The sequence below is a fragment of the Lagopus muta genome, chromosome 2 (assembly GCF_023343835.1).
Source record: "Lagopus muta isolate bLagMut1 chromosome 2, bLagMut1 primary, whole genome shotgun sequence".
Lineage (NCBI taxonomy): Eukaryota > Metazoa > Chordata > Aves > Galliformes > Phasianidae > Lagopus > Lagopus muta.
This window is the reverse complement of record NC_064434.1, coordinates 101,088,142-101,108,976: the sequence shown is the minus strand read 5'-3', so window position 1 is coordinate 101,108,976 and position 20,835 is coordinate 101,088,142. Positions and strand designations below refer to the sequence as shown.

Genomic DNA, 20,835 nt, shown 5'->3' with positions numbered 1-20,835 from the left:
TATCAAAAAGGCGGGATACATTCACAGCAGCACTTCTACACAAATAGCATACAGTGCCCTAAAATAATCCTATGAACAATGAAAATTATAATAGATTTTTAATTTTGCCCTTTTTCCTCCCTGACTCCTCTCAGTCTTCCGATGATAGCCTGTACCATCAGCTAGATGTTTCCGCTACAGCTTTAGGGAAGCCAAAAATGCATGTGCATTTTGCTCCTCATTTATCTTTCAGCAACACTCAAACATGAGACCTTTACACATCTTGAGCAAATGCTTGCAAGTGTTAAAGCTGCCATTAGTCACTTGGGCTTATGCCTGCTTGACTCCCATTTGCTCATGAATATCTACTAGCCATATAGAAGAGTATTTCTTTGAGCCTGCAGGTAGCAGGAAATAATGCTCAAATACTATCATGGTGAATGTAATATAAAAAGTATACAAAATATGAGTAGATTAGTCTAAAACATGGATGAAGATGTGTTGGGAAATGATCTTTTACTTGAAAATTGGTCTTCCCCTCAGTGTGGCACGGATTGGGATTTTTTGTTTCCTTGATACACTATAAATCCTGAGTTTTGCCCTAGACAAATAGATATACATCAGTGTAAGTGGGTGAAATATATAAAATCTGGCAGATTGAATGACTATGAAAAACATTCCACTTTTTATCAGCTTATTATGTGGATTCTATATTTGGTTCTGTACTAGTTGTATGTCTAGGAAGTATTTCATAAATGCAAATAATCAGAAAAACAGCACACTGAAATACATATTCACCTGTTGTACACTGGCACATTCTTCTTAGGAATAGGCTCTTAAATTTAGAGTGATTTTTAAGAAGTTGGTTTAGAACTTTAAAAGCAATTTTAATGTTCTGAAGCTACATACATTGAAGACTGAGATGCTCAGAGGCTGTAGTATATGGACTGACTGGTACCCTACAGGCCAACCAATAGAATTCTTGTTTCAGTTTATACAGACTGTACTGCTTAGCATCTTGCTCTGAAATTTAGCTGGAAATCAGAGTTAATTCCAAATGGTTCAGAATTATATCCAAACTTTTATACCCCAATTGGATAGGACAAGGAAGAATGGGTTTAGTTTGGATATCAGGAGGAGGGTTTTTACTCAGAGGGTGGTGACTCACTGGAACAGGCTGCCCAAGGAGGTTGTGGATGCCCCATCCCTGGAGGCATCCAAGGCCAGGCTGGATGTTGCTCTGGGCAGCCTGCTCTGGTGGTTGGTCACCCTGCACATAGCAGGGGGTTGAAACTAGGTGATCATTGTGGTCCTTTTCAAGCCAGGATGTTTTAGGATTCTATGGTTCAAACGCCTACGGTCTCTCAAACACTCCTTCCTAGAACAAAAAGACCGAGTTTTAAGCTAGTAAAAAACTTTAGAACAGATTCCAATTGGCCTGATTTTCTTTCAGTAGGATTGATCTGTAATTCATAATTTCTGGCACATCTCCCAAGATAAGCAATATGTCACATCCCTGTTGCAACACTGCATCTGCAGGACTGAATATATATATAGCCCTCAAGATACACAGGGACGTTCAGCCTGAGCCTCTAATTTGTAGTTTACCTACACGTTCCTATTTGATTTACCAAAGGCTTTTGGATTTCTGCTCAACCTTGTTCACTTGGAAACAGTTCTTAGCACATGTATTAGAAAAAAAGTGAACAGGAAATACAGGAAGCTGGATGGAAAAAGATCAGTGAAAAATGCAGAATAACTGTCCTGCACTAGTTGATCTCTGAGAAATTTCTCATCTTGCACTTTCTCACTGTACACCCTTCAAACGCTTAACTAATCAACTAATTATCATTTCTTTGGCTAATGAGAAATAATACAGAGTAACTGACTGCACATTGTAAAGGAGTGTAAACTACACGCTTAAAATTTTCAAGCCATATTGACTCCATGTTCCTTTTGGAGGTACCCTAATGGATTTCAGAGACATTTCTAGAGGACGCACAGCACTGACAGATATACTGAAAAACTGCCAAATAAATCTAAGCAGTTCCATATTGGAGGGAATTTTTCTTCTGTTTCTTAAAGGCAGAAATTTCAAAGAACAAAGCGAATTTGAAAATGTAAGCAAAGACAAAAGTGGAAGGCTATAGCCTAAATCACTAATTCAGGACATGCAGATTGGCTACGTGATAATACATGCTCTCATGTAAAACAGAGAGAAAAGTGTTGCAGAAAGAAATGTGCATAAAACTAAACCCTAGTCATATATATTAGTTTATATCCAAGTTATGGTAATCCATCTACAACAACACCAGAGAAGAACACGAATCTAACACCAACCTTGAGAATGTTAAGAGGGCCAATCCAATTCCTAGATAATTACCAGACCATGCAATTATCCCTTGTGCCTGAATGAGATGGAGCAAGAGAAATATTAAATATCCTGAAGGATGTTATGAAGCTTGCGACTTTGTATAATGGAAAGCAGCAGAGGCAAGAAGACTGGTGACACAAGCAGAAATTGAGATTCTTGGGGAAAAAAGGCAGGTATGGATAAGTTTCTCTGTGATCTTTCTGATGCCATCTGCATGCAAAAAATAAGTAAAGACACTCTGAATCCCTAGGACAGAATCTCTTGATTTCATGCCAATGTGCTCTAACAACATTGTTTTGAAACCAGTGAGGTTATGTAGAGTAAGGGCAGAAACTGGATGCCTGCTCAGGGACAAGCTTACAGTTCCCCAGAGGATGACAGGCAATAACACAAATGGAGATTTTGCTCTTTAAACTTAACATTAATAATGCCAAGCTATTTCCCTTTCCACACTATTATGACCAGTTGCTTTTGTTATTCGTAGTTACAATTACTGGTAGTGCATTAGGGCCTGGCGATCTTGACTGTCATCAGTCCCAGCGTGCGCTGTGCAAACACCTCATAAGATGGTGCATGTGGTCTATCTGCCCACAGAGCTCAGCTTCAAAAAGACAAAGCAATCAAATGGAAGGAAGAGATCAGAGCAATGGGAAGGGAATCATCCAGAGATCACAACTCCACATCAGGATGGAAATCAAACTGAGACGAGCATCTAGCCCAATGCATTGGGACTCTTTCTCAACAAAACACGCACAAATATTCCAAGCAGATCTTGTAGCTACGCTTTCATTTTGTGATGCAGATCACTGAATCATAGTCTGGTTTGGGTTAAAAAGGACCTTTAAGATGATGTAGTTCCAATCCCCTGCTATAGATAGGCACAGCTCCCTCTAGACCAGGTTGCTCACAGCCCCATCCAGCCTGGCCTTGAATGCCTGCAGGGAGGGGGCATCAACAACTTCCCTGGGCAACATGTTCCAGTGTCTCACCACTCTCATAGTGAAGAATTTCTTCCTAATATCTAGTCTAGATATGCATTTTTCCAGTTTAATGTCACTTCCCCTCGTACTGTTGCTACGTGCCCTCACAAAAAGTCCCTCCCCATCCTTCCTGTAGGCTCCTTCAGGTACTGGAAGACCTCTATAAAGTCCCTCAGAGCCTTCTCCAGCTGAAGAGCCCCAGCTCTCAGCCTGTCCTCATAAGGGAAGTTCATTGGTTTCTCTAATACATACTGTAAGTTACCTATACAACATGATGGATTACATTTTTAGACTGGTACCTGGTAAAACTTGAGCATGGTTCTCTCCTGTTATACGTTTAATTATTTGACATAGGCAAACAACTGTTAGCTTCTCCAGCTCCAGCTGAAGGCCATGAACGCCTAGTGAGAAACACAAGAGAACACTGGGTACAAGAAACTCCATTCTGAACATCAGCCTTTCATCTGAACGGATCACCAGGCACTTTCAACAGCAGTTCACAAGATCTATTCAGCTGCAGATCTGATAACTGAGGTGTGATCGCTGGCACATGGTCACTGCAAGACTGTGAAGTGGGACTGTGAGCAATAATCTGAGTACAAATCCTGTGTGCTACCAGGGGTTACAAACTCTGTAATAGCAAATCAGGGGAGAATAATAAGGTGTTGTGGTATTTTTTGTTCGTTTGTTTTTGGTTTTTTTAGGATGATTTCAACTGTTTCTTTCATGTCAAATACATGCAAATAAACCTGAGCACCCTAGGACAAGTTAAAATACACACACTTCTGAGAATCTAAATGTTATAACATTGTTAATCTGATGCAACTAAAGAAGACACATAGTTTTAAGGGGAATTCATTTTCTTTTTTTTTTTTCCCAATTCAAGTCATCAGAATTCTAAAAAACAGATACTGGAACTTTTCTCCTTGAAAGTGGTATTTTTATATTCCTAAATTATTGTCAAAGAAGGAAGCTTAGTGAGTATACCATCACAAGGTTAAATAAGAACAGCAACAGAGACAAAGGCAGTGCTAATGATGCAAAAAAAGAAAAAACAAGCCATTTCACCTGACTAAACCAAATAATAAACAAAGGCCTTTGAACTGCTAACAAGTTAATTCACAAATTGCAGGTTTCAGTATTAAATATAATACGCCACAAGAAACTTTCTCACAAAAAAACAAATTAGAACCAGCCTGAACTCAGCTTGGCTTCCACTGTGGATCCCTGAGAGGGGAAATCCTTCTCATGCAGGTGGAAAATAACTGCAAGCTTTGCCCTACGGTGAGTATGCAAGAGGCTGAGACAGGGTAAAAGGGGCAAGCAGGAAGGATCTGACCTGAAACAGAACAGCAGACTTAAAAGGCACCGGTAAATGAAAAGTCATTCCAAGATTAGGGTCTCAATGAAAAAATAACAAAGACGTTTTTTGGTATGCAGCTGAAGATAGATTCCATATGAAAACACTTAAAAGGCCTTATTGATATTTTTCATTCTCAACCCTCTCTGAATAAGCACAGCATATAAAAAAGAAATAAAAGGCATTTTCAAAAACTTCCTGAAATGTAGATGTGGAAGCTACGCAACTGATGTTTTCACTTTTCAAATCAAAAAGATTTTGATGTTGCAATTCCTTCACACTTTTTTTCCTTCCATCTGTCTGATCTTGTCCTCACTTCCTGTAAAAATACTACAAGTGAGGAAAAAGAAAACAACTTCGCCTGAAAACCAAACTGACTTACAGTCAGATAATTCAAATGTTCCAGAAGCCTTGTGGAAAATTGAGAAAGCACGGAGAAATGTTTCCCATTTTCAGACTCTCCTCAGTACTCAGTTAATCTTTAAAAATCTCTTACTGGGGCTAAGATTTTCTACGTCTAAGATTTTCTACCCTGGAAAGGACTGTTCTGGATAGTATTTGTTTCCACTTCTCATAAAACAAACAAAACACAACAACCCCCCCCCCCCCCCCCCAAAAAAAAATCTGACAGAATGAATTTGGAACATCATTTTGAAAATACAAAACAAACGTAAGAAGTGAAAACTTAGTGTGAATTTCCTCAGGTTGCCTGCCTAACATCTGTTAGTGGTACAACGTATAAAAATACATATAATACATTCAGTTAACAGCAGAAGTACACACGGGAAAAAAAACTATTATTGTGTTGATACATCGGACATTAAAGCCTTCTATCTTAATAGAGCTTGTAGAATTAAACTGCTCATAAGAACAGGCTTAGCACCAGCAATTGTTACAGAGCACATTAATCTGGGTGTAGAGATGGTCATAAATGGCACACAGGCAATCCCTCATTTCTGGCATCTCAGTCAAAAAAATAATACCCACGCTCTCTAGGGTAATTTTACTTTAAAAATTCATTCCTGTCCAAAGAGCTGTGAGAGCCTACCGTCTAACTGTACAGCTCAGATCCTCTTTCCAAAACAAATGCCTGCTGAAAACATAGAGCCCAGGCCACTCGCACCCAGAGAGCAGGAATGCAGGAGACCATGTGGGATAGCACCACCTAGTGACTGATATCACGGTAATGCCACCGGTAAAAAACAAGGGGAAAGCGAACTCAACATAAAAGCATGCCATGTCCCATTTAGCTTCATGTTGTTTTGTTTCTTTGTCCTCGGAGATGTCTCATTCTGCCCAAATATTGTTATAATTGGGGAGGAAATTTAGTCTAAATTCAAACTATCGGTTTTTGGTAAAACATAATCCTCTTTTAAAATAGGCACTTAATTTTGAATTAGCACTTTCAACGCCATAAATATGCAGCGTATCTGGGAATTCAAACCACCAAAAACCCAGCTCTGCAACCATGACTCAAGTGAATAAACATGAGACATCTGTGGGACTTCTTCCAGGAGCAGGAAAAGCAGCATATGTCTCTGAAAGTGCTCAGAGCAGCGCAATTCTGCCAGCTTTATCGTGAACCCCCTATCTGCTGGTTGAAGCCTCAGCTTCTGGACTGGAGTGCTTCCATGCAAAATCACAATTTTCACCCAGAAAGCAAAATGATTTCCTGACTCCGAAGCTTACAGAAAAGGTTGGGAAAATGTAAGATTCTCAATGCCCCAAACTGGAAAGTGCCATAAAGCAATAGAGATGCGTATTTCAAAATGACTGAAAATCACTGAGGAAATGTAGGTATGGGTGTCTGGAGGTGGCAGAACCACAGAATCATAAAATATCATGAGTTGGAAGGGACCCACAAGGATCATCGAGTCTGGTTCCTGGCTCTGCACAGCTCTACCCCAAATCCAAACACTGCGTCTGAGAGCGCTGTCTAAACACTCCTTGCACTCCAGTACTGGGGCAACATGCATCTCCCTGTGGGGAGATTTGCCTTTCCCTAACCCCCAGCTGCCTCTGCCCTGACAGCTCCATGCCGTCACACAGATCAGAGCTCAGCGCTGCCCTCCGCTCCCTTTGAGGAGCTGCAGTCGCCTTGAGGCCTCTCCACAACTCCTCTGCTCTGAGCAAACCCAGGGGCCTCTGCTGCTCCTCACACTCCTTGCCCTCCAGACCCTTCTCCATCTTGGTAGTCCTCCTTTGGGCTCTAAAACAGCTTTAAGCCCTTTTTTTGTTCTTTTTTTTTTTACTGCAGCACCCAGATCCGCACCTGGTGCTGGCGGTGAGGCTGCACAGCACAGAGGTGCGCTCTTGGGCGCAGGTTATCAGCAAACCACCTTTCAGCAAGGACCACACACCCCAAACTCCAAAGGCTTGCTCTACTATTTCTGAGCCACTCCCTGAAAAGTGCTGGAAAAAGGAGGGAGAAAGGAAAACTGACAAATGGTATAAATGTGACAACTGTCAGTAATTACAGTGCTATTAAACAGCACAACTTATACCTACAACGGAACTTTTTCAGTAGAGTAGTGGCCTAAGCATGTATACAGCCACCAGACCACCAGGTATTTTTTCACTTGTATTTTTTGTATGGTTCCTCTTAGGGCTTTCATTAAAAATAGAAACTAATGAACAAATCCATTTCTATGACTTGTCTTTCCCATTTCCACAATGATTCCAAGTTTCCTGGGATAGCAGGATAAAGCAATCTGAAGCAGCAAAGGTATCCTCTTCATTGCCCGGAATGCAGTGGTTTATACAGCTGTAATATACTACAAGAAACAAGTCTTACTGTTTCTGTTGGTATTTTCACCATCAAGTGAGCTTTTCTTTGTTGTTCATGCCACTTGCATCCTTTAGCTTGAAGTCAGTGCAGCATCTAAGCCACATTTTCAAGCAAAGGACTTTTGCAAGTTGATCCCACAGTTTGTTCAGGTCAGGGTACAGGCAGATCTCCCCTGCTCCTGGTATGCCCAAAAGTGTAATTCCTCACTGCATTTTCCATCAGTGCTGCTTTCTTTTTTGTCTGCCTTTAGGGTCAGTGCTGTTTTTCCCACTCTGCTGTATCATTAGTAGCACTTTCTCTGGATGGGAAATGTTTGGTGAATTTTTAAATGCCATTATTGATTTCACATTAATTTCCTTTATGAACCAGGAAAACCTTTTATGTGAAGCTATAAAAGCCAAGAAACATACGACAAGCTGTTTAAAAAACTACTGCCTGGAAGCAGTCAGAATCAACTAATTTATTTTCCTTATTTTTAAGTAAATTCTTGAAATATACTATATCTCCATTGACTAGCATAATCCATCCTGAAGTACATAGCAAAAAACCTTTGCTTTTTACCTGCAGAGATGATCACCTCTTGAACTTCTGCTACAAGTAGGGGGACTGTGCCCAAAGCCATTTTCTTCTTTTCCTCCAGTGGCCCAGGACTACACAGTACAGAATGACTGCCTCCGAATTGGCCCACATCACTTTTGAGGTTTCTGTTTCAGGACATCGAATCTGTAAAAGGGCAGGTAATTCTTTCATGTAAGCAACCTCTGTTACATCAATTTATTTCACATCCCATAAATCTGCTTCCGGACACAGATTATTGACTGCTCTTTAGTGAATAACTTTTTAGTCATTTTCTGGCCTCAGAAAATTGCCTTTGAAATATTTTATGCAAGAGTATTCATTATGAACAATCAATGTACTGAAAATGTCAGCACCTCAAGAAAGCATTTTATAAAAGATGAGTAAATTTACATTCACACTTACCTTTCTGTACTGCTCATTCTTCTAAGATGTACGCATTACATCAGTGTATAATTATATGAATTTGATGACCTGAATTGAATAATGTCAAAACTGCCTTACTTGTATTTCAGAAAGGGAAAGCAATCAATTTAGAGCTTTGTTTTCTTTACCATTATTTTTAGATATGACATCTGTCATATCATGCTTGATAGCAACCCAACGTACTTACCCCGGCCTATCTCTTTGTATGCTTAGTCAGAAGCCAAAACCAAATTTGTTCAGATGGAACTACAGACTACACAGAGGCATTTACACAAAGTGAGAATGTCCTTTGTATCAATCGGAGGGTGAAAGGGTTACTTGCACCCACTTATCCTGATGTTAAATTTTAAAATGTAGAACAATTTGAATATAATTTTTTTTGACACAAAAGGAGAACAGATTGTTTTGCTTCATTTAATAAGCTTCAAGCCTTAAAAATGATTACAATCCAAACACTCCAGAAAGTATTTTAAAGATGCTGCCAGCTAATTAAATTGAGAAGCAGCAGATTCTAATCTACCTTGCAGGAGCACGTGAAGTAACAGTATCGGTCACTTCAGCTGCTTTGCAATGCTGGGAGATTAGAACACAGGACACTTAGCATGACTAACTACCATCAAGGCTAGCAAATACCTCTCCTGGCATGTCACCACCCCACACCTGTGGGAAGACAACAGCGTGGTCGAGCAGCTGGTTACTCCTTGGCTGGAAGAAAGCCCCTCCAAAGCCTTCTTCCCTAAGCTCTAAAGGTCATCCATTGACTTCCTCCTCTGGTTTAAAACATGCTCTCTTCCAAACCACAATATGAAGCCCATCTTTATACTGTTTGGAAGGAAGAAGCCACAAGACGACCTATATTCATGAGAGAAAAGTTTACAGACCGGGCTTTATTAGTTTGGTGGTTTGCGGTTTTTTGTTGGTTTTTTTTTTCTGAGAAAACTGCTAGCTTTAATACTGAATCGGTATGAGTTTTAGACAAATTTATATTTGGCAGTCCAATTAGAATTGCTCACCAACTGTAATAGAAATATTTTTCTCTGCATGTGCAGAGAGGATATTTTTCCCTTTTATCTCACGGTATGAATGATGGACAGGACAATTCTAATTAAAACCAACACCAAACATTCCATTCCCCAACCTTCATCTTTTTATGTTCCTTCACCAACCACTCTTGCACACCTCCAAAGAATTTGACTCATAAATGTGACTGCTAGCTTCTTTCTCCCACACCTCACAGGCTGAGTTTTGAAACACTGAAGGCATGCATACATAGTCCAATATACTGTCTTGCAACAGAACACAGTCAGCTGTCAAGACACTCATGCAGGCTGTGGAAACTACATAACTGTGACGGCTAGCCCTAAAGTATCCACCCAAACATCTTCAGAGCTATGAAAAATTGCTCTGCATATTCCACAGTCCAATGTTGCCCAAGAATCAGCCACTGCAACTCACATCACGTTGAAAAAGAGTTTATATAAAGAACATTTGATTTGATGCTTTTTCTCATTCTCAATTTGTTTTCTGCACCATTTATCACTAGGGGAAAAAAATAAAACTCACACCTTCAACAGAAGTAATGCTACCTACAGATGTAATGTACTGTACAGATACAGTAATGCTACCTACCTAAATCTAAAACCAAACTTATATAAAAATATACCTGTTTTTGCCAAGCAATATTTGCAAGACAAAGCCATTAACTTAATCACAAACAGAAATAAGATCATCTGTTTGATGAAAAAGACAAAGATCAGCTATGAAGAAATGGAGATTACAAAACACACATACTGTACTTCTAGAACAGCATCTCAATCATGAGCTTACAGTGACTGACAACAACCCGTACACACAAACAGCACGCACAGTTTCCTTTCATACAATTCCTAATTGGAAAAATCTTTAGAATGTTTGACTAATATTGCCTTATTCAAGTTTCGCTTCTCATCTGACCCAAATGAGACTTCAAAATACTTGAGAATCTCAGTTTTCCACTTTCCTCTTCCGCTTTGCTGTAAAGAAGAACAGAGACAAACAGTGAGCTACTAGAAGATATAAGATTTTCAGTGCCTCAGCAGACCTGGGTTTGTAGTACTGGACACAGACAAGTGCAGGAAAGTCAGAACTGATTAAGCAAAGTTAGATCTTAGATGTAACTGTTTTGGAAGCTCTCCTTACAGTGACTATGCTGTCACCTATATCATATAAATTTCTTCAAGGCCTAGATCACACTGACACTTATAATCAGTAGTCAGCAGAGAGGATTTTAGAGTGCTATCGATCTCATTTAAACACACGTTCTGAATGGATGATCTCTTCCCCATCTCTGCTTGTCAGCATAAAACTCATGAGAACCCAAGGCATTAGTCATGGGCAACTGAAGGAGAGAACAGTCCCCTCCATACACAGTGCCAGTTATCCTTTACTGGTTAGCCTGGGTGAATTCCTGATTTTACATCCTCTGTGAAACAAAGGGTTATGGACCTTGATGACCAAGGATTCAAAAGGAGATACCTGTAGCGCATTACCCTGAAAAATGATTATATTTTGTCAATGTTGTCTGTTGCAAAATACTTCCTGTTGATTAGCTCACCCTGCTGAGGTACAGGAATACTTACATGTGAATAAGAATACAAACAAGAGCATGCATTTCCTCACCATATTGGTAACTGCCAAAACCACATGGCATTGGTTAGTCATCTGGAGGCACTGATCAATTTATTGGGTAGGAGGGAACAACCAACATCACCACCACGTGGCAACAAAGGGAAACAAAACTATTTAAAGTCATTAAGGCCATATGCTTTGAGCCACTGTAAGCTGGTTATCTTTAAGCAACGCTTCCACTTGCTGAAACGGATGGATTAGCCAAGAAACACAATACAGTGCTTCATCAGCAGCCTAAAGAGATCCTACAGCAGAGCAGCCACATCCAAGAGCATCCCAGAAAAACAGACCTAACGAAACATGGCTTTCACCCAAAGGTTCAGGAAGGCTAATGGCATGCAATTCCAGGATCACAGCAACTGTGTGCAACCCAAACTTTTCACCACACAAGAGCCATGCTTTCCTGCCACATGCCTGCAATAACAGTTATCCATGCACATGAAAACTAGCTGCACTTCTAGCTAGATTATTTTTCAGCTAAATTACCTCTTTGATCTGCTTAACCATGCTGTTGCATAAATACAAGTTGACAGAACAGGGGACAGGATAGGGGCAGCAAAACAACAACTGTGAAGAGCAGGCTTGCTTTTTAATGGCAACAAATTAAACCCTAACTGCAAAATACTCTTCAGGACATTCAAAAACCCTTTCTGGGGAAATATCTTCCATAAAACACAATGTTAACTAGACCTTTTTCCTCACTCCTAAGATAAGCCATGACTGACAGATACAACTGAGGCTAAGAAGAACAAGGACTGCACTCCTCTCCTCCAGCTGCCCAACACAAAGATGGAACAAACTGACAAAACATAAGCATATGATGTGTCATACCTATTTACTTTTTCTGACCAGTTGTTGGCAGGCTCACTGCAATCAATTTCACAACCCTTCCACAGTTAAATAAGCCCCCTGAAGAACAGGATACAGTTTTGGAGCAGGAGATCCACAGCAGTGGTCCACCAGACAGCAAAGAAAGATACTAAGATTCTGTGGATTCATCGTTGTTAGTATGAAGAACTTGTTCCCACCAGTGAACAAAAAGGTAAGGTAGGCAGATAACACTAATAGAATCCACACTCAACCTGCTTTGCTTTCAGTATCTGAAGCAAAAACATTTTACCACTGTATTCACATGCTGATAGTGAGACTACTTCGCTTCCACGCTTTCAGTTCTTGAGTTCAGGATTGAAGTAGATGTCACTCCTTCATAAACCTCGGAGTTAGCACTAAGGTGCTAATACCACTTAAGAAGCATCTTTTGGATGCTCTACAATGCCACCAAAACCTGAACACCTTCCCAGGAAAATCCTGAGGCAGGTGATGTTTCAAAACAATATCTATGGGTACATACAAACATGACCAGAAGAGTGCTGATGGTGCTTTGAAAAATACCATGCCACCAGGACTCTTCAGCAGCTACTTTTTATTAAAAACAAACAAACAAACCCTCAGATATCATTCCAACTTCCAAAAACTTTTTATTAGGGCAGAATCAAAACTAGGATGTTAAATAACCAAGTTTCAACAGTGTGTACTTCCAGGAAACACCACATTTTTCCTTCTTCCCAAGGTCTTTACTCATTCTGCAGAATCCAAGCTGGTACAGCAACAAATAACACACCAGGCACAGACATTCACCCACAAGGCAACCCATTAAGGTCAGTCAAAATCAAGCTAGATTTCAGGAGACAGATTCCAGACAAATGCAGAGAGTTTTAACAATCATTTACTGTAAGATCAGGAAGACATAGCAGAGCCAGGGGTCAGAGCAACTGCAACAAAACAGCAATCATATATTTAGCTGCAGAGCAAGCAAGTTCAACAAGTTGTAGATACCTCAATTTCTGAAAGGTTCACTTCTTCCAAGCTTATGAGAAACAACCCTCTAGGTTTAAATTCAAGTAGTCATCAGCAGGTCAGTCCCAAGTCTTCAAAACAGTATTTTTAGACCAGGTATACATTAACAGCTTATGAAATAGTTAGAAATGATAGGTAGAAACTTATGCCTCTGAAAGCTGTGATGTGACGCTGTGGAGAAAGCCTTAGATAAAGACTCATGTTCCTTACGTTCTATTCCTAGCCCCACTAATAGCCTAAAAATGTTTTTGGGCAAGTTATTTCAGCGCTTTGTGCCTCACTTTCATCTGCAAGGAGAGGGACTGACACACGGCCCCTTGCAGAGTCATTTGATCTGATTAAACCCCAAGATAAAAACATGATTTCTTCTATTTCTTGTTCAAACCCAGGAGTTGTACATAGCAGAAGGCTCTGTAGTGGGCTTTCTGCAACAACCTGCAACAGTGGCCTCAACATACTACTTCTTCCTCAAATATTAAGGAAGAACCATGGAGAATGCTGTGTTTTCGACCTAGTAACAGGTCAGGAGTTTCATGTTTTTTCAACGTGCTGATTCTGAACAACCTTGAAGAGATTTAGGCCTTCATAAACAATTTAAAGGCTGTTTCTACTTCTCTTCTGTGAATCCCTTAGAAGTAAATCACAGCCCACCATCCAGAAAAATCTGTTATTCTAGACTTGTTCTGATCAATACTCACATCCCCAGGCTAAGCAGGGACCATAACAGGCCCGTCCAACCTGCAGCCCTCATGCAGCCCAGCACAGCTTGCAAGGCAGACACCACCACAGCAGCAGCTCTGCCCCATCGAGCAGCCTGGCCCAGCCCCAGCCATATACCCACTGCTCAGAAGCAACCAAATATCAGTGTGTTATTAACACAGAGCTGAAAGCAGGGCATGAAGAGCACAGTGCTAACTCAAATTATGGCAAATAATTTTATGCATTTTGATACATTGGCTAAAAGGTTCTGCTAGCAGCAAAAAAATATGCAGCCTTGATTTCTGTTTAGACGAGGAATTTGAGCGCCGGTTTCAAGATCGCAAAAATACATTTTTGTAAACTTGCAACTCCATTTTCATTTGACACAATATACTTTCCAAATGGAATGTACACATTTATAATCAAATAGTCAACTCAAAAAGCTCATCATGTCTCTTTACCAGATTTTTATACGAGAAATACCACTCACTTCACAATCATGCCTTATTCACATCATCGCTTCTGGCAGTGGTACATCTGTGAACAACTGCTGTCAATGACAAAGCACAAAAAAAGAGTAAAGCTTCATTAAAAAAAACCTCCAGTGAGAACCTTGAGAACTCACTAAGGATTGTAACCACTGCCACTGAACCAAACTGATTCATTAGTTTCACAGAAACAAGATCAAAATTCCCATTAGTTTTATGAATTGTTGCTCTTTTTAGGTTTGAATAGAAATACTAATAAGTCATGTAAGTAACTAAACTGTTATACAAGCACTGCTCCAAAAGTAATGCCTCCTGTTTAATTATTTTGGCTCACATGGTCAGAGGTGGATGCTGGTGGGATGGCAGCAGAGGTCAAACCTTTCCACCAATATCCCATTACATGCTGCTGTGGGACAGACTGCAGCAGACAGGCAATCTGACACAACGATATCTGACAAGAAACTCCACAAGCAACAAAGGGGTCACCAAAATCCTGCACTTAAAAAAAACCCAACCGCTTCATTGATATTTGAACATTTAAGGAGACCCAACAGTGGATGTGAGCACAGTGAGGCAGTGGGAGATGCATGGTGCAGTGGCAACAGTAGGTCACCTCTGTTGGTGCAGGTTTTGATGAGCATGGCATGTATGTTCATGGTTAGCATAGCTAACAGCAGTGACTATATAAAGAAATAGCATTTTGCAGGTTGAGAATTTGCTCTATCAAATGGAGCTACTGTGCTCGTTGTATCTGTTGTAGTTCCCAGAAAATAAGAGGCATTGCTTTCAGAGCAACTTACTGCCCAAGGCAATTACTCTTCACTCAGTGAGGGCCAGGCAAGCCAAAAGGTCGGACACTTGTGCATTCTACAATGATTCTGCTGCACATTCAAAGCATCCCCAACACTCTCATAAGGGTACTACAGAATGGGTACATTAAAGGAAATAAAAGTGGTGATTCCTGAAGATGAACCAGGGTTTGCTGACTTAATAGTTTACCCTGGCTCACACTGATTTGTCAACCATCGCACCATCTTGTTTCTTCTCTATTCTCTGCTGAAATTTTAGAAAAGGATTACTTAGCTGTATTATCCATTATCTTCAGCTGATTTTCCAGGTGTTTGTCTTCCCTTCAGAAATCAGCAGAATCAGAGCTGCTCACTTGTCTCTCTGCACATCACCCTCACAAATAAATAGGAAACCCTGTAGCAGTATTTCCATCACTACTTGTGCTACTTCTGTGAAACTGTCTCATTAGTTAAGCAGTTTCAACTACTCAATTAACAACTCATTGTCATCACTAAGCACACTGTGGAATCTCTTTCCACATGCAGAAAGGAAGTTGATCTCTTGGCAGCCAACTCTTTGTGTACACAATGAGAAGATGCACACTTGAAATTCGGTGCAGGTTGGATATACCATAGAACACATCATGTGTCCTTGTGTAGCAGAAGGGGGTTTCCTCAAGAAGCTTCATAGCAATAATTAATCCATGAGATTGCCACATACCCGTTTTTAAGAAATGACTTACAAAACTGAAATTATGATTGTCAGAGACAAACAGGATACATTTAATTCTGTTATGAAAGAAAAAGTATTCCAGTTAAGACTGTTCTGAAGAATTTCCAGGCTTTCTGATGTCTGGCCTCTTAAAACACAGCCAAGATTATCAGAAGAGTAACATCACTATTTTGATAGCCCATACCTTGTAAGACACAAACAAACACTTCCACACATCACTTTCATACCAATGATTTTATTTAGTAACATAATACAAATAATAAGTTCATCTTACTCAGCATACTTACTTACCATATCAACTCAAAGCATTGTAGCCTTCTAGAGATTGTTCTCAATCTTGGCTAAATCAGTAAGACTCCATATTAGAACTGCTCATGAATAGTCATAACATTTTCCCCCATTCACAGTAAGTTTTACTGACTCATATCATTATGTTCTTAACACAAGCTACCAGCTTAAGAAGCCAATAACAGAAGCTGTTTTTATGCCAAGAAATGATTTAGTTCTAAAGTACTTCAAGATTAAGATTTTGACTTCTATGAAGTCTTGCTCTAGTTCAAGTTTCAAACAATTTTCTTCTAGTATCAGAAACTTTAGATTAAAATTAGCACTCCATCCTTTTGTCTCTTAAATATGTTTTCAAGAACTTGGGCAGTTCTACTGAATAACTTCAGGTAACTTTGAGTCACTAAGAAATCATTTTCTGGATCTTGGAGGAGGAAAGAGATCAACTAGAACAGCTTAACAGAATCACAGTTAATTTACTGAAACACTAGAGAAGTTTCCAGATGATGTGAAATTCCTTAACTGCATCACAGAAACTCAGGCACAGTTCTTCAGTGAATAAGGATCATTTAAAGCAGTTTCACAACGCTGTTAACATCAAAAAGCACTTTGATACCTGCACATCTTAACAAACGTTTATTGGCTGGCCTGACAATTGTTATTGCAGATACAGGCCCCAAACAGAGACAGCTACTCTCTTCTTCCATGAAGGCCACTTCACATGCAATAAACATTATTATCCTCCTGTCACAGGTATAAGAATTCTTTTTCTCAGGCATGGAAAACAATCCTCCACTGTTTTCTCCTTCATGGCAACAAAAGACTAAGTCTAAAAAAAAACTATTCCTTCATATATATGCATTACATACGCACTTGATTTCTGGACTGATAGGAACTTCAGTCACTTTCATTACCATTGACTTTAGAAGCACAAATATAAACATCTTCAAATTATGACTTATGTTTTGAGAGAGCACTCACCTCTTAAGGTTCCACTACATCTTCACATCAGCTTTGAATAACCTTCAGCCTAATGTACTTTTAATTACAAGCATTTGCTTACATTCTACACTAGCTAACACAGCAGGTGCTGATTCCAGAGGCCTCAAGTGCTCAGCTTAAAGCAGTACTGCACACTGACCAACCTCCACAGCAATAGAAGCAGTCTCTGCAAAGAGAAGGTGCACTCCTCACTGCTTGGATTTAATAGCAGAACTCTGAAAAGCAAGAAAGCACGGTTTGATTCAATCGTTCTTTCCTGGTTGCAAGCCACCAAAAGAGCAGCAACACAACAAACAGAATAAAACACAAGCCTTACAGTGTGTCTAGAAATTCAGCCCAAAATAAACAGCACATTAATGTATCAAAGAGTATACAGACCACGAAACACACACACCCCCAATGAAGAAGTTGCTAACAACTCGTCAGGCCACGGCACTCTACAGAAACCTAACCCCCATACCAGCGCCGAGCACACGCGGGTTCCCAGGGCAGGACGGACGGACACACAAGGCACACCAAGGCACTTCGGCAGCCCGCTCCCTCCCCTTGCACTCGGGCCCCTCCGAGCTCCTCATCACGCTGCTCGCCCACCTGTGTGCCCGACGGGAGTTCCGCGGAGGGCCCAGCACCGAACCCGGCGGCACAACAGAACGGCCCCCGCTGCCAACCTAGCCTGGGCCTCGGCCGCCGCAGCCGCCATGGCCGCTCGCCCACAGCGCACCGCCCGGCCCGGCCTCCCCCGCCCGCCCCTTATATTGCTCTCCGCCACCCCACCCCGCGCCGCGCCGCTCGCCCAACCCGCGTCCCATAGAAGCGGCGCGCCGATTGGTCGTCCCGCCGTCGGCCCGCTGTGTGGGAAGTGGCGATTGGCGGAGCCCGGCCGCCAGCGGCTGCCTCCCCGCGAGTGTGTGTCTCCGGCAGTGTCAATGGCTCCTCCTGCCACGGAGCAGCGACGGGCTTGAGACGGGCAGGACCGCGGGGCTCCTTTAAGAGAGGGATTTTCGGGGGGGCCGGGTGGGGGGCGCGGAGCCGACGTCCCCCGCAGGCAGCGCTCGGGAGACCCAGCGGCTCCTCTGCCTCCGAGCGAGCCGAGGAGCGGCGGCGGCGGCGGCGGGACCCGCGCCCGGAGCCCCCTCCTTCCCTTCCTTTCCCTACTGCCCGCTGCGGCGAGGCGAGGCGAGGCGGCCGCCCGCGGCTCCCTCCTTCCTCCCGACGAGGCGCCGGGTGCCGGAGGCTTCCCCCCTCCCCTCCCGCCACCCACACGAGTCGGCAAATGAACTCGGTCCGAGCCGCCAACAGGAGACCCAGGCGAGTGTCCAGGCCGCGCCCGGTGCAGCAGCAGCAGGAGAGGAACAACGCCGCCGCCGCCGCCGGGGATCGGGGTAAGCGCGGCGCCGAACGCGGCCTGCGCGGGGCCGGTGGCGGAGCCAGGCCTCGCCGCGGCAGGAAGGGCCCGGGCGGCTTCACCCCTGGCTCCCGCTCAGGCCGCGCTTTGTTTGGCTCGGGCTCTGCCCGGCCCGGGGCCGTCGGGCCCCGCCGAGAGAGAGAGAGAGAGAGAGAGAGGGAGGGAGGGAGGGAGGGAGAGAGGGAGGCGGGGGCTCGGCTCGGCCCCGCGCTCCCACGCCCGCCGCCGAGGGGAAGGGGGGAAGGGGGGAGGGAGCGATCGCCGCCGGCCCCCCGGGAGGGAACGGGGCGAGACCCCTCCACCCCTCCCCCCGTCCCTCAGGGCCGCGCCGCCATCGCCCGGCGGGGGGAGAGCGACCAGGGCTGCGGGAGGAGGGGAGCCGGTGCCGGGCACCCTGGCGGAACGCGGCCCGGCAGCGTTCTGCGCAGTTCTGCGGCCGCGCTTCAGTTGGGGGCGCGAGGCTCGGCGAGGCTCGGCTCGACGGCCGCCTATTTACCGCCGCCCCGCCGCGGCCCTGGGGCGGCCTCGAGGCGGCCGGAGCGGGGCTGCCGTCCCCTCGCTCCTCGGCCCTGCCCGTGGGTCCGCCCGCCCCGCCGGGGCCGGGGCCTAGCGCCGAACGGCGGCGATCCGAGCCCGGGCAGGGAGAACACCATTGTCTGAGGGAGGAGGTGGGAGCCCTCCCGTCGCGGGGTCCGGCGAGCGGCGGCGAGGGCCATCCCTCGGGCGATCCCTCGGGCCCGGGGCCTCGGGCAGCGCCGGTGCTGCCGGTGCGCTCGGTGCCTTCCACATTTCCTCTGCATTTATTTATTTATTTGGAGGCGAGATGGGGGTGGGATCGGAGGAGACATTTTGCATGGCTCATCTGCCGGATGGGGCTTTAACGTTTCGTGCGGCGGCTGTCACGGCTCTCGCACGACGGAGGGGACGGGTCGGGTCGGCGGTGCGGCTTCGGATGCGCAAATGTCTCGGTAAAATAAAAGAAAGAGCCCCTCATTGTCAGGCGGCCGCCTTTTGTTTGAGTGTCGGGGCTATCGCCCGGGGAACGCGGCGTTTAACCGCGCAGATGCGTCACGAGAAATATCTCGGCGCCTCTTCGGCAATCAAAGCGTTTTAATCGAATGAAGTAAATACGATTTAATCTGAGGAAGTATTTTTAATTCTGCGTGCCTCTCCCCTCCCCTTCCTCCCCCCGCCCTCCCCCCCCCGCACACATTGGTCAGAGCAAAGAATGTTCCCCAGACCGGAGCGGTGTATGTACCAGAGGATGTGATGTCTTATGCCCAATTATGGGGCTTGTGTAAATCTTCCCAAATCTTCCGTAATTATATAATTAAAATGACTTCTCTGCTAAGCTGACATTAAAAAAAAAAAAAAAAAGGTACTTCCTCCTCTCAATGACACACGCTGAGGTATTTCATCGTTGTTGTTCCATATGCATAATGCAGGTTTTTCTCGGCCCCCGAGTTCACTTTTTATTTTCAACAGATGAAAATAATGATTTCTAAAGGCGTTGGATCGCCATGGTCACAGATCAAACGCTGTGATTGTTCAGCTTTACATTGCACTACCTGTGTCCGACTGCTCACATGGTACTAATTTGCTACAGATACAGGCAGAAACTTTTCCTGATCGAATAGGAGGCTGCGATTTCTTTGCGTTCCTCTGACGTTCTGTGGAATTCTGCGTTAACTTTTTTGTTCTCCCTTGCGTTGTTACTGCTGTTTACCACTCAGTGGTGGTAACTGTTTGCCAAAATTCCTCTTCCATATGGGTCGCCACTGCTCGCTTTTTCCTTCCATTTTTGAAGGTCAGTTGTGCTGAGGTCTGACTCCTCAAAAATGCATGGTGAGTGTTGAGGTCTTTTGTGTTGGATTTATTTACGTTTGGGGTCTCTCCAGTCCAGTTCCTGTCCCCATCTTGAAACTCTGCAGGCCTGATCCAATCCCTCTAGAAGCTGGTGCCAGTTTTACCTGTGACTTTGATGGCTTTGTGCAGAGCTGTAACTGTAAGAAGAAGATGAATAATGCTGCTAAATTAGAAGCCAATATGGTGGGGGTTAGACTATACCATGCAAGTGATGACTTCTTTTCACCTTTATTCCCAAACAATGTAGGTCACCTTAAAAAGACTGTAGAAAAGAAGCAGTGCAAGTTATTAGTAAAGGATCTAAATTAAACTCAGATGTAAATTTGGATAAAAAGATTTTATTGGATAATGTGAGTGTGCTTCTGATTAAATGAAAAATATTTTTTGCTATAATTAATTCCTCTCCTCCTTCATATCTGTAAGGAGGGGCTTATAAATACCTTGGAACAGAATTTGTAATGTAGCACACAGTTAATCTTTGGAACTTCTTGTTGTTTCATGTCAGTAAAGCAGGTAGCTCGGTAGAACGTGTGCTAGATCCAGAAACGTATTTATTATTTGA

General features: G+C 43.3%; 2 protein-coding genes across 8 annotated transcripts in view; one reads left to right on the top strand and one right to left on the bottom strand.

The window, feature by feature from the left end:
• FOXN2 (forkhead box N2) overlaps positions 1-17,737 on the bottom strand; it is a 96,865-nt gene extending 79,128 nt beyond the window's left edge. For 3 of the 5 annotated variants that reach the window (XR_007374800.1, XM_048934777.1, XM_048934784.1), the window contains exons 1-3: positions 17,594-17,737; positions 16,982-17,217; positions 8,043-8,204 (exon numbers count right to left, since the gene is read on the bottom strand). The gene's annotated coding sequence lies outside the window, so the exon portion shown is untranslated. The remainder of the gene's footprint in view (positions 1-8,042; positions 8,205-16,981; positions 17,218-17,593) is intronic. The other 2 variants (XM_048934778.1, XM_048934780.1) reach the window with 2 other exon arrangements.
• A 180-nt stretch (positions 17,738-17,917) lies between these two features.
• FBXO11 (F-box protein 11) overlaps positions 17,918-20,835 on the top strand; it is a 64,530-nt gene continuing 61,612 nt past the window's right edge. For 2 of the 3 annotated variants that reach the window (XM_048937102.1, XM_048937101.1), the window contains exon 1: positions 17,918-18,384. In XM_048937102.1, the coding sequence (XP_048793059.1) occupies positions 18,276-18,384 (109 nt within the window). In that variant the 5' untranslated portion in view covers positions 17,918-18,275. Of the gene's footprint in view, positions 18,385-19,057; positions 19,076-20,835 lie in introns of those variants that run through there. The other variant, XM_048937103.1, reaches the window with a different exon arrangement.